Source organism: Salmo salar, chromosome ssa07 (assembly GCF_905237065.1).
Source record: "Salmo salar chromosome ssa07, Ssal_v3.1, whole genome shotgun sequence".
In the NCBI taxonomy this organism is placed as follows: domain Eukaryota; kingdom Metazoa; phylum Chordata; class Actinopteri; order Salmoniformes; family Salmonidae; genus Salmo; species Salmo salar.
Window position 1 is genome coordinate 19,784,946 of NC_059448.1, and position 13,297 is coordinate 19,798,242.

Below are 13,297 nucleotides of genomic sequence, written 5' to 3' on the forward strand. Positions count from 1 at the left end.
AGGGGACTGAAGGCATTGGGAAAAATTCACTTGTGTATTAAAGTTGTAAAACTTAAGTAATTGGTTCCATATTCATAGCACACACGACTACATCAAGCTTGTTGGATGCATTTTCTGTTTTGGTTGTGTTTCAGATCATTTTGTGCCCAGTAGAAATGAATGGTAAATAAAGTAGTGTCATTTTGTTGTCACTTTTATTGTAAATAAGAATAGAATATGTTTCTACACACGTCTACATTAATGTGGATGCTACCATGAGTGAGGATAATCCTGAATGAATCGTGAATTTTAATCAGTGGCATAAATATCATTCACGATTCATTCATATCCTTAACCATGGTAGTATCCACATTAATGTAGTAGTGTTTAGAAAACATAGTCTTATTTACAATACAAGTGACTCCAAAATGACACAATACATTTTTTAGCATTTGTTTCTAATGGGCACAAAATGATCTGAAACGCAACCAAAACAAACAGCAAATGCATCCAACAAGTTTGTAGAGTCACAAGCTTGATGTAATTATTGCGTACTAGGAATATGGAACCAAATACTAAACCTTTGACTAATAAACAAGTACATTTGTCCCAAGACTTTTGGTCCCCTAAAATGAAGGGACTATGTACAAGAATTGCTGTAATGGTTCACCCGATATGGATGAACATACCCTCAAATTTTATTTTATTAAAAAAATATATATATTTAACCTTAATTTAACTAGGCAAGTCAGTTAAGAACAAATTCTTATTTACAATGACGGCCTAGGAACAGTGGGGTAACTGCCTTATTTAGGCGCTGAAGGACAGATTTTTACCTTGTTAGCTCAGGGATTCGATCTAGCAAACTTTCGATTACTGGCCCAAAGCCCTAACCACTATGCTACCTGCTGCTGACAGTCCGCACCTTAACTTAATAGTCATTGTATCATTTCAAATCCAAAGTGCTGGAGTACATAGCCAAAACCATCAACAAATGTGTCACTGCCCCAATACTTTTGGAGCTCACTGTATTTTCCCTGTTCTATTTGTTATTGAACATTCATAAAGCAATACAAGGTATTAAAGCCAACGCATTGTAAACTTCGTTAATGTCTTGATAATTTAAGTCGAGGTGAAAGCAATGATTTCTCTCTTTGTCCTTCTAGTTGCAGTAGTCCAATACTGATGTCCCATTCATGCCAAAGTAACTCTCTGCATTGTCTTTCCTCCATTTTGGCTCCTCAGTATTCCTGTGCCCCGGCTTGCTGCGAGGGGTGTACCAGAGCGAACACCTCTTTGAGTCGGACCACCAATCCGGTGCCTGGTGTAAGGACCCCCTCCAGGCCTCCGACAAGATCTACTACATGCCCTGGACGCCATACCGCACGGACACGCTGACCGAGTACTCCTCCAAAGAGGACTTCATCGCTGGGCGACCCACGACCACGTACAAACTACCGCACCGTGTCGACGGCACAGGCTTTGTAGTATACGACGGCGCACTGTTCTTCAACAAGGAGCGCACGCGCAACATCGTCAAGTTTGACCTGCGCACGCGCATCAAGAGCGGCGAGGCCATCATCGCCAACGCCAACTACCACGACACCTCGCCGTACCGCTGGGGCGGCAAGTCGGACATCGATCTCGCCGTAGACGAGAACGGCCTGTGGGTCATCTACGCCACGGAGCAAAACAACGGGCGCATCGTCATCAGCCAGCTCAACCCCTACACCCTCCGCGTGGAAGGAACCTGGGACACCGCCTATGACAAGCGCTCGGCCTCCAACTCCTTCATGATCTGCGGGATTCTCTACGTGGTGAAGTCGGTATATGAAGACGATGACAACGAGGCAACGGGGAACAAGATTGACTATATCTACAACACGGAGCTGAGTAAAGATGGCTTCCTGGACATCCCCTTCCCCAACTCGTACCAGTACATCGCCGCCGTGGATTACAACCCGCGGGACAACCTGCTGTATGTGTGGAACAATTACCACGTGGTCAAGTACTCGCTGGACTTTGGTGCCTTGGACGGTAGACCAGGTAGGCCCACATTCTTATTTTTTTGCTCTTATGTTTCATGTCTTTCACTAACTTGTTGGTAATTCAGAGAAATGTTGGTATCTTTGGTAGACGTTATTAGTGCTTGCAGTCGTTTTGATGGCAGGAGAAGAGAAAAGGAGGTTGTTGAGGCTACAGTGTGTGGATAGAAGACATACTGTTTGTTAACATTTCCTCAAAGGTCTTTACTCTAAGTCAGTGAAACACTTTTCAAAATGTATACATTTTAGCACATTTCAGTGTTGCGATAAGTGTAATTGAATACAAATGGTTTCACTTTCATACTCATGGCCTATGAGTGTCAGTTGTCATGTTCCTAGCTTGTTTGACATTATGATTGGTGGGCTTTTTTAATTGGAGAGTAAAGAACAGAGTAAATGTAGAGGAAGTATGTGTATTGTTACACGTTAGCACTATTGCGAGTGTATGAGTTGGTGATAATTAGCTATGGAATATGACACCTCAATGTGTCATCCTCCTTTTGCCATTTAATTAAACCCCTCGAACGAGAGAAAAAAAACAAGCAAACCACACAACAGCTGTGGGGAAATGTAATAACTGCAGTCACATTGTTGTTTTACAAGACATTTTAACTGTCAGAGAAAAAAAGGATTTGCATTCAACAAATAAATAATTTGTTTGCAGTCACGTGATTGGTTAGTTATTTTTTCTCACGGTGATTGTATTTCAGGGTAGTTGTTATCCCTAGTTTCTGCTCTTTATTAGATACTACATTATTTTCTATATAATTCTGACAGAAGGTTAATAGAACTACAAGAGTTGTTTGTTTACCTTTTTAGTCTGTTCTCAAAGTTTGTCTCTCTCTCTTACGGTACCTGTCACCTTTGTAAAGACAGATGACTGCTCTCATTAAACTTGCCATAACTCTTTTTAAGAAAGTAAAAATTCTTCCCTCCGATGCTCCTTCTTTAAAAGTAGTCATCAAGCCTACCCAAAATTGTTTTGACATGCCAAGGTAACTCTTTGCGCTGGCTCATTAACAGCCTGGTCTGAAGTGTGTCATGTTATTTGGCTGTGAAGTCTTTACCATCCTCACCGGTGGAAATCAAATCAAATAACATTTTATTTGCCACATGTGTCGAATACAACAGGTGTAGACCTTACAGTGAAATGCTTACTTACAAGCCCTTAACCAACAATACAGTTTTAAGAAAAATAAGTGTTTCAGGTATAAAAAAAAATATATATAATAATTAAAGAGCAGCAGTAAAATAACAGTAGCGAGGCTATATACAGGGGGTACCGGTACAGAGTCAGTGTGCGGGGGCACAGGTTAGTTGAGGTAATTGAGGTAATATGTACATGTAGGTCACTTGCAGTTTTTAAATGAAATTACTTTTTTCCCAGAATCTCAGCTGAAATGCATATCGGCAATTCCACAGTCTGTTGCTGAGACTCAGAGTTTTCACTTTAAAATGTATGTCAAAGAAAAACCAATGATTGACGTTGTTGCATGCACAACATTGTCAAGTTTGACCTGCATGTCAAGAGTGGCGAGACCACGTACTAACTACCTCACCGCGTTGTAGTATACGATAGCACACTGTTCTTCAACAAGGAGCGCGCGCGCAACATCGTCAAGTTCGACCTGCGTACGCGCGTCAAGAGTGGACGAGGCCATCATCGCCAACTACCACGACACCTCTCCGTACCGCTGGGGCGGCAAGTCGGACATCGATCTCGACGTAGACGTCCAACTCCTTCATGATCTGCGGGGAAAGGCAGCGGAGTTCTGTTATGTGACTTCAGTATGCCTGAACCTAGAGGTTTTACTTCCCACAACCCATAGGGGCTACAGAAACCGTCATTCTGTTAGCAAATTTTCTTCAAGTAAATGTTTTTTGTTCTGTGGAAATTGTTAAAAATAGTCTTTGTCCACGTTGTTGTATGGTTTAACTTTGCAAACATTTTGTTTTTGTTTGGCATACGTTTCAAAGGGAAAATATTTGTCTTAGCATCACTCTGTTACTGTGGAATTGCCTATATCCAATTTTACAGCTATCAATTTAGGAGTCTACAATCTCACCATGTTCAACCTGCAGATCAATGTGCTTCACAGAGTGGAGTTTGACATTTGCAACGGCAGATATACTTTTGAGGCAATGGGAAACGTTGCCCATGCTACATCAATGGTCCGCACTGTGCATTCTGGGTGATTCTGGAACAAGGAGCGCTCTCCTTCAAGGAGTGAATGGGAGTCTATTGAGCGCTAACTCAAACACGCAACATTAGCACGAATTTCATCAAAAAAATATACATATATTTTCTTTTACAAAACCTTTCCAAGATGTGAGATAATTAACTTGCTATCTGTAATATCGTATAGCTTTGGAATCGTGACATGGGCACGTTTCTTAACATATACACTGAACTGCATTGTTGGTTAAGGGCTTGTAAGTAAGTATTTCACGGTAAGGTGGTGTATTCGGCGCATGTGACAAATACAATTTGATTTGAATGATTTGACTTTGAGAAGGGATTGCGTGACGATTAGCTTAGCAACCGTGTGACGCAGCATGACAACGTGAACGCGATTGGTCTACAGTCTGCTGGGTGGGGCATTATATGTTCCTTCATTCATTGGATTGCTATCTCCTTTCTATAATATATCTAGCAACGGCACCATGCGATGCACCCTGGACTAAAGAGGCAGACAAATACGAAAAATGTGCTAGACCCGCCGTTAAATTACACATTTCTCGAGGTAGGAATATTGCAAAAATATGATCAATGGCTCATTCGAGAGAAGACATCCTCCGGAGTTATGACATCAGCCAGTATTGAAATCTGATATGTATGATAAAACGTTTTTGCGATCTAAAAGACGTATTTCAATTAACTTCCAGTGTAGTGAGAGCGACTTTATCACTGTGCTATGTCATACTGGCCGGATTTCTGCCTGCTTGAACCTCAATAACTCCGATACACATGAAAACATAAAATGACCCAGGGAATCGATAGAACATCACTCAGAGTTGCACAAAAATAAAATACAATTCAAAATGGATGAACCTTTCCTTTAAGCAAAAACAACACTTGTTAGCCGCTTGCCTTATTAAATGACGGTGTATCAAGCAATGCTTTTACATGCATTTGGGAGGCAAGCTGCAGAACATTACCTAGTGACGCTCTGCCAACTTTGTTTTCACTCCTCCACACACACAAACCCCCCCTCGCATAGAGTAATAGACCTTTCAGTCTCCAGGGAGTATCAGTTCAGTATCCCATGGTGCGGAATGGGCTGACCTCCAAACGGGCGAGCAAGGAGGCTGCTGACAGGGGATAGGAAGGTAGAGGGGAAAAAGAGAGCGACGGACACAGTTGATAAATCCAGTTAACTGATAAAGTAGATAGATGAATTGTCCGAGACAAACAGCGCCAGATAAACAGACTGATCTGGAGTGAATGATTGAGTCGAGTGACGCACGATAGATGGGTCAATATGTCAATTGACGTGCACTATTTGGTTCCGGGATGGGATTTTTGATGTATTTGGTGCAAGGAGTGTGGTCATCATCAAAGTGATCAGTATGGATTCATGTTATGAGTTGATATTATGGGTTAGCCATTATCACACTTCAGGTACGGTATCTCAAATGGATTCAGTTAATTTGCTGTAAAAACTACAGGACTGGGACTTTCAATGAAATGCCTTGCTACAGCTATTGCGCAACACAATTGACCAGTCAACCATGTCAACCTCACCTGTAACTTACTGCAGCGAATACATACGCATGAGGGTGACATACATACGCACAGGATATGCTCTCTCCCTGACCAGACCACTGATGATGTAATCACAGGGAGCTAACACCACAGGCGAGGTGATGTTGCGTAAGGTTCCCGCCACACAGGCTCAATACCACCTCTACCCCGCGTCCCAATCCCCCATAGGCACGCAACGCATGAGCTGCTATGGCGATGGAGCATGGGAAATGGAGCAGGGGAGTCATGTCAATGCCCACAGCTGGGTCTTAGCTCAGCACGCCATGCCACGCGGCACAGGCGTTTTGCATGGTATTCTGGGAATGCAGTTTTGGAATGCTGTTTGGTTTTCCCTTTTGTAGTGGGTTTGATTTGCAGAGATGGTTGGGTGCATAGTCTTATATGATGAATTGTGATGCATACAGTAGGTGTGCATTGTTTCTGATTGGTTGGTGGATGAAACTAAATAAAATGGGGCAGCAGGTAGCCTAGTGGTTAGAGCATTGGACTAGTAACCGAAAGGTTGCAAGATCAAATCCCCGAGCTGACAAGGTGAAAATCTGTTGTTCTGCCCCTGAACAAGGCAGTTAACCCACTGTTCCTAGGCCGTCATTGAAAATAAGAATTTGTTCTTAACTGACTTGCCTAGTTAAATAAAGGTAAAAAAAAAAAAGATGACGAGAACATGTATATATGCTGTATGACTGATGTTTATTCCATCAAATGTTGTGGAAATAGTACAAATATATTGCAGAAATGTTGCCGCTATACATCTCATCGTATTCCATGTTACATACTTAAGAATGAAACTGTGGGCCTCCCGAGTGGCGCAGTGGTCTAAGTGTGCCACTAGAGATTCTGGTTTGAGTCCAGGCTGTGTCGCAGCTGGCCGTGACCGGGAGACCCATGGTGCGGCGCAGGAATGTCCATGCCCCATCGCGCACTAGCGACTCCTGTGGTGGGCCGCGCACGCTGATGTGGTCGCCAGGTGTACAGTGTTTCCTCCGAAACATTGGTGCTGCTGGCTTCCGGGTTAAGTGGGCATTGTGTCAAGAAGCAGTGCGGCTTGGTTGGGTTGTGTTTCGGGGGACACACCGCTCTCGACCTTCGCCTCTTCCGAGTCCGTACGGGAGTTACAGACTTGTCCCATCGCTGCAACTACCATTTGGATACCACAAAACGGGAGAAAAAGGGGTTAAAAAAAGAGAATGAAGCTGTACAAATTGAAAATAATCCAAATGCTTAGGGGACATCATTTGTATGTCTGTAAGCAAGGCAGTGGTACGATTATCAACAATTAGTTATAAGAGCATCATTTAGCAATAAGGCACGAGGGGGTGTGGTATACGGCCAATATACAACGGCTATGAGTTGTTCTTATGCGCAACGTGGAGTGCCTGGATACAGCCTTTAGGGGTGGTATATTGGCCATATACCACAAACCCCTGAGGTGCCATATTGCTATTATAAACTGGTTACCAACGTAATTAGAACAGTAAAAATGTTTTGTCATACCCATGGTATATGGTCTGATATACCATGGCTTTCAGCCAATCAGCATTCAGGGTTCGAACCACCCAGTTTATAATTGCTCTTGGAGAACCGATACCTCAATCTCTCCAGAGAACAGATCGAGGATAGATGACACATCCAAAACTACTCCATTCAAACCATGTGTTTTACTGAATTTGATTGAAAAATGAAATACAAACCTTCCCAACATTAAAAGCCCACATCTCCTTGCCCTCACCTGGCATATTCTTTCAATAAAATTTGAGAATGAGCGAGCGCAAATAAAATGAATCAAAACAGTCTTCTTTACAAAGAGGCATGCAATTTTTTGGGGGGAAAATTGCCAATAAATAAGGAAATATAAAAGTGGAAGAAAGGGAGGCCTGTTTTTATGTCTCTGACAGTTTTATTTTATAAGCCCACTCCACCAAGCAAAATACACATCTGAGGGAGAATAGTTGGGGGGGAAAGCAGACAAGAATGAACAATATACTGTAATATGGGAACACTTAAATGTTCATGTGACTCTATTTCTCATGGATACGTGTAGGTTTGAAATAGCAGACTTGCCATTAATAGTAAACATACAGATTGAACGATCTAAAGATAATGAAAGAGGAAAACAAGAGTCCGTATGAATTCAGCTGGACATTCAGGCTGTCTCGCTAACACTAATCTGCCACAGTGAGCAGAGGAGGAGAAAGTCCACAAGCCTACTTAGTGCAGGCAGTCACTTGAGAGAATTTACCCTGCCTTAGGCTCAGACACCTGCTACTGGTGCCTGCTTGGTGTGTGTGTGTGTGGGTGTGTGTGGGTGGGTGGCAGGGGGAGGTGTGTGTGTGTGTGTGTGTGTGTGTGTGTGTGTGTGTGTGTGTGTGTGTGTGTGTGTGTGTGTGTGTGTGTGTGTGTGTGTGTGTGTGTGTGTGTGTGTGTGTGTGTGTGTGTGTGTGTGTGAGCGAGAGCACATACAGTGCCTTCAGAAAGTACTCACACCCCACGACCTTTTCCTCATTTTGTTGTTTTACAGCCTGAATTTAAAATAGATTAAATTTAGATTTTGTGTCACTGGTCTATGTTTTTAGAAATGTTTAGTAATTAACCTGTTGGGGATAGGGGGCAGTATTTGCACGGCCGGATAAAAAACGTACCCGATTTAATCTGGTTACTACTCCTGCCCAGTAACTAGAATATGCATATAATTGTTTGATTTGGATAGAAAACACCCTAAAGTTTCTAAAACTGTTTGAATGGTGTCTGTGAGTATAACAGAACTCATTTGGAAGATTCCAAACAGGAAGCGCTCTCTCTGACTATTTCTTGGCCTTCTTGATCATCTCTATCCAAAACAGGGGATCTCTGGCATAACGTGACATTTTCTAACGCTCCCATAGGCTCTCAGAAGGCGCCAGAACGTTGAATGATGACTTTGCAGGCCATGGCTGAAAAACAGTAGCGCATTTGGATAGTGGTCGATCTGAGAACAATGAGACTGGGGGCGCGTGCACGAGACGACTCCATGTTTTTATTTTTTCGTCTTTGAACGAAAACAGGGTTTCCCGGTCGGAATATTATCGCTTTTTTACGAGAAAAATCGCATAAAAATTGATTTTAAACAGCGTTTGACATGCTTCGAAGTACGGTAATGGAATATTTCGAATTTTCTTGTCACGAAACGCGCCGGGCGCGTCACCCTTCTTTACCCTTCGGATAGTGTCTTGAACGCACGAACAAAACGCCGCTATTTGGATATAACTATGGATTATTTGGAACCAAACCAACATTTGTTATTGATAGAAGTCCTGCGAGTGCATTCTGACGAAGAACAGCAAAGGTAATGCAATTTTTCTTATAGTAAATCTGAGTTTGGTGAGTACCACACTTGGTGGGTGTCAAAATAGCTAGCCTGTGATGGGTGTCAAAATAGCTAGCCTGTGATGGCCGGGCTATCTACTCAGAATATTGCAAAATGTGCTTTCACCGAAAAGTTATTTTAAAATCGGACACCGCGATTGCATAAAGGAGTTCTGTATCTATAATCCTTAAAATAATTGTTATGTTTTTTGTGAACGTTTATCGTGAGTAATTTAGTAAATTCACCGGAAGTGTTCGGTGGGAATGCTAGTCACATGCTAGTCACATGCTAATGTAAAAAGCTGGTTTTTGAAATAAATATTAACTTGATTGAACAAAACATGCATGTATTGTATAACATAATGTCCTAGGAGTGTCATCTGATGAAGATCATCAAAGGTTAGTGCTGCATTTAGCTGTGGTTTTGGTTTTTGTGACATTATATGCTAGCTTGAAAAATGGGTGTCTGATTATTTCTGGCTGGGTACTCTGCTGACATAATCTAATGTTTTGCTTTCGTTGTAAAGCCTTTTTGAAATCGGACAGTGTGGTTAGATTAACGAGAGTCTTGTCTTTAAAATGGTGTAAAATAGTCATATGTTTGAGAAATTGAAGTAATAGCATGTCTAAGGTATTTGAATATCGCGCCACGGGATTCCACTGGCTGTTGAGTAGGTGGGACGCAAGCGTCCCACCTAGCCCATAGAGGTTAATAAAGCATGAAAAGCTGAAATGTCTTGAGTCAATAAGTATTCAACCCCTTTGTAATGGCAAGCCTAAATATGTTTATGTGTAAAAATGTGCTTAACAGGTCACATAAGAAGTTGCTTATTATCTGTAAGGTCCCACAGTCCAGGCAGGTTTTTCAATGCCTCGCAAAGAATGGCACCTATTGGTAGATGGGTAAATATAAAAAGCAGACATTGAATAATATCCCTTTAAGCATGGTGAAGTTATTAATTACACTTTGGATGGTGTATCAATACACCCAGTCACTACAACGATACAGTTGTCCTTCTTAACTCAGTTGCCGGAGAGGAAGGAAAGCGCTCAGGGATTTCACCATGAGGCCAATGGTAACTTTAAAACAGTTACTGTGGCACAGCTTGCATGGTGCCGCAGAATTCTATGGCACGTCATTTAAGTGTCAACCACTGGTACCGTTAGTGCTAGTTTGACCACCAGAGGGCATCTTTGAGAAGCATTTGATAGCCTTCAATAGTGGCTGAACTAGAGAAATGTTAAACCTTTTTTTGTAAGTTCATAGTATATGGGACTGATTTCAAGAAAGGTTGCTTAATTAATTTGATTAATATCGTGGTGTTTCTATTCCAAGAAAAATGAAAAACCCTCTAGATTTCCGTTAAGATGGAACGGAAAATATGGCACTGTACAATGTGACGGTCGGGAGTAGGCTGGCTACAGTACTGGGCTATTTAGCTAAAGAATCTCCGTGTCGTGCGGGCACGCAAGAGACCGCGGTTCAATTCCCCAGCGGGGAGGAAGGAGTAGGTTGTCCTTGTAAATACGAATTTGTTCTTAACTGACTTAACTGACTTGCCAAGTTAAATAAAGGTTACACTAACAGCGTAACATTTCTGCACCCTAATTGTATAATTGTAGTATAACCGATACCCAAAAGGAGATTCAGTGAAAATAAAAATTGAATTGATTTATCAAGGCCAGTCCCCATGCTTGTCTCAGAGCAGCGCGGAACGGTGCTAAAATAGTTGTAGGCTATTGCTTCAAATCCTATTGCTTCTAACTTCAATATGCTCTTTAAATAAATAAGACCTACACCACTTTTATCAGCACATTACTCAACACTAGTGAGACTCATGTCGCCTATGGTAGGACTACAGTATATCGAAAAATATGACGTGACTCTCCGCCAGCAATTACTGGAGAATGACACAAATATACATTTTCACAAAGTCTGCCGCCTCAGTGTCTTTAGATATTTTTGTCAGATGTTACTATGGAATACTGAAGTATAATTACAAGCATTTCATAAGTGTCAAAGGCTTTTATTGACAATTACATGAAGTTGATGCAAAGAGTCAATATTTGCAGTGTTGACCCTTCTTTTTCAAGACCTCTGCAATCCGCCCTGGCATGCTGTCAATTAACTTCTGGGCCACATCCTGACTGATGGCAGCCCATTCTTGCATAATCAATGCTTGGAGTGGGTTTTTGTTTGTCCACCCGCCTCTTGAGGATTGACCACAAATTCTCAATGGGATTAAGGTCTGGGGAGTTTCTTGGCCATGGACCCAAAATATCGATGTTTTGTTCCGCGAGCCACTTAGTTATCACTTTTGCCTTATGGCAAGGTGCTCCATCATGCTGGAAAAGGCATTGTTCGTCACCAAACTGTTCCTGGATGGTTGGGAGAAATTGCTCTCGGAGGATGTGTTGGTATCATTCTATATTCATGGCTGTGTTCTTAGGCAAAATTGTGAGTGAGCCCACTCCCTTGGCTGAGAAGCAACCCCACACATGAATGTTCTCATGATGCTTTACTGTTGGCATGACACAGGACAAATGGTAACGCTCACCTTGTCTTCTCCGGACAAGCTTTTTTCCGGATGCCCCAAACAATCTGAAAGGGGATTCATCAGAGAAAATGACTTTAACCCAGTCCTCAGCAGTCCAATCCCTGTACCTTTTACAGAATATCAGTCTGTACCTGATGTTTTTCCCTGGAGAGAAGTGGCTTCTTTGCTGCCCTTCTTGACACCAGGCCATCCTCCAAAAGTCTTTGCCTAACTGTGCATGCAGATGGACTCACACCTGCCTGCTGCCATTCCTGAGCAAGCTCTGTACTGGTGGTGCCCCGATCCCGCAGCTGAATCAACTTTAGGAGACGGTCCTGGCGCTTGCTGGACGTTCTTGGGCGCCCTGAAGCCTTCTTCACAACAATTGAACCGCTCTCCTTGAAGTTCTTGATGATCCAATAAATGGTTGATTTAGGTGCAATCTTACTGGCAGCAATATCCTTGCCTATGAAGCCCTTTTTGTGCAAAGCAATGATGACAGCACGTGTTTCCTTGCAGGTAACCATGTTTGACAGAGGAAGAACAATGATTCCAAGCACCACCCTCCTTTTGAAACTTCCAGTCTGTTATTCGAACTCAATCAGCATGACAGCGTGATCTCCAGCCTTGTCCTCGTCAACACTCACACCTGTGTTAACGAGAGAATCACTGACATGATGTCAGCTGGTCCTTTTGTGGCAGGGCTGAAATGCAGTGGAAATGTTTTCTGGAGATTCAGTTCATTTGCATGGCAAAGAGGGACTTTGCAATTAATTGCAATTCATCTGATCACTCTTCATAACATTCTGGAGTATATGCAAATTGCCATCATACAAACTGAGGTAGCAGACTTTGTGAACATTAATATTTGTGTAATTCTCCAAACTTTTTTCCACGACTGTAGAGGATTGGAGGATTCTAAGTGAAAACCGAAAACCGCCTTTTCGGTCTCCCTGTGGCGGCCGGCACGGGTATCGAACCTGAATCTGTATCAACGCATTTTGCACTGCGGGAGCCCCCATCCACTCCGGAGCCCCCATCCACAAAGTATCAAAACACAGAGAGGTGTTGGTAAAAGTATATTGTCCTGCTAATAGCCCATAGTGTCCAGGTCAGGATAACCAAAACATTTCTTTATTAAAGACTATCAGAACGAATGTTGGTACTTATATATTTTGATTCAAAGCCATGAATGAGTCACTCAGCTTTATGTACAGTTGAAGTCAGAAGTTTACATACACCTTAGCCAAATATATTTAAACTCAGTTTTTCACAATTCCTGACATTTAATCCTAGTAAAAATTCCCTGTCTTAGGTCAGTTAGGATCACCACTTTATTTTAAGAATGTGAAATGTCAGAATGATTTATTTCATATTTTATTTCTTTCATCACATTCCCAGTGGGTCAGAAGTTTATATACACTCAATTAGTATTTGGTAGCATTGCCTTTAAATTGTTTAACTTCGGTCAAAAGTTTCAGGTAGCCTTTCACAAGCTTCCCACAATAAGTTTTGGCCCATTCCTCCTGACAGACATGGTGTCAGGTTTGTTGGCCTCCTTGCTAGCAGATGCTTTTTCAATTGTGCCCTCAAATTTTCTATAGGATTGAGATAAGGGCTTTGTGATG

General features: G+C 42.2%; 1 protein-coding gene across 17 annotated transcripts in view; it reads left to right on the plus strand.

Annotated features, from left to right (window-relative positions):
* The window catches only part of LOC106608716 (adhesion G protein-coupled receptor L3), a 314,147-nt gene that overhangs the window by 158,131 nt on the left and 142,719 nt on the right, over positions 1–13,297 (plus strand). For 15 of the 17 annotated variants that reach the window (XM_045721694.1, XM_045721685.1, XM_045721691.1 and 12 more), the window contains one exon: positions 1,216–2,025. In XM_045721694.1, the coding sequence (XP_045577650.1) occupies positions 1,216–2,025 (810 nt within the window). The remainder of the gene's footprint in view (positions 1–1,215; positions 2,026–13,297) is intronic. The other 2 variants (XM_045721689.1, XM_045721692.1) reach the window with 1 other exon arrangement.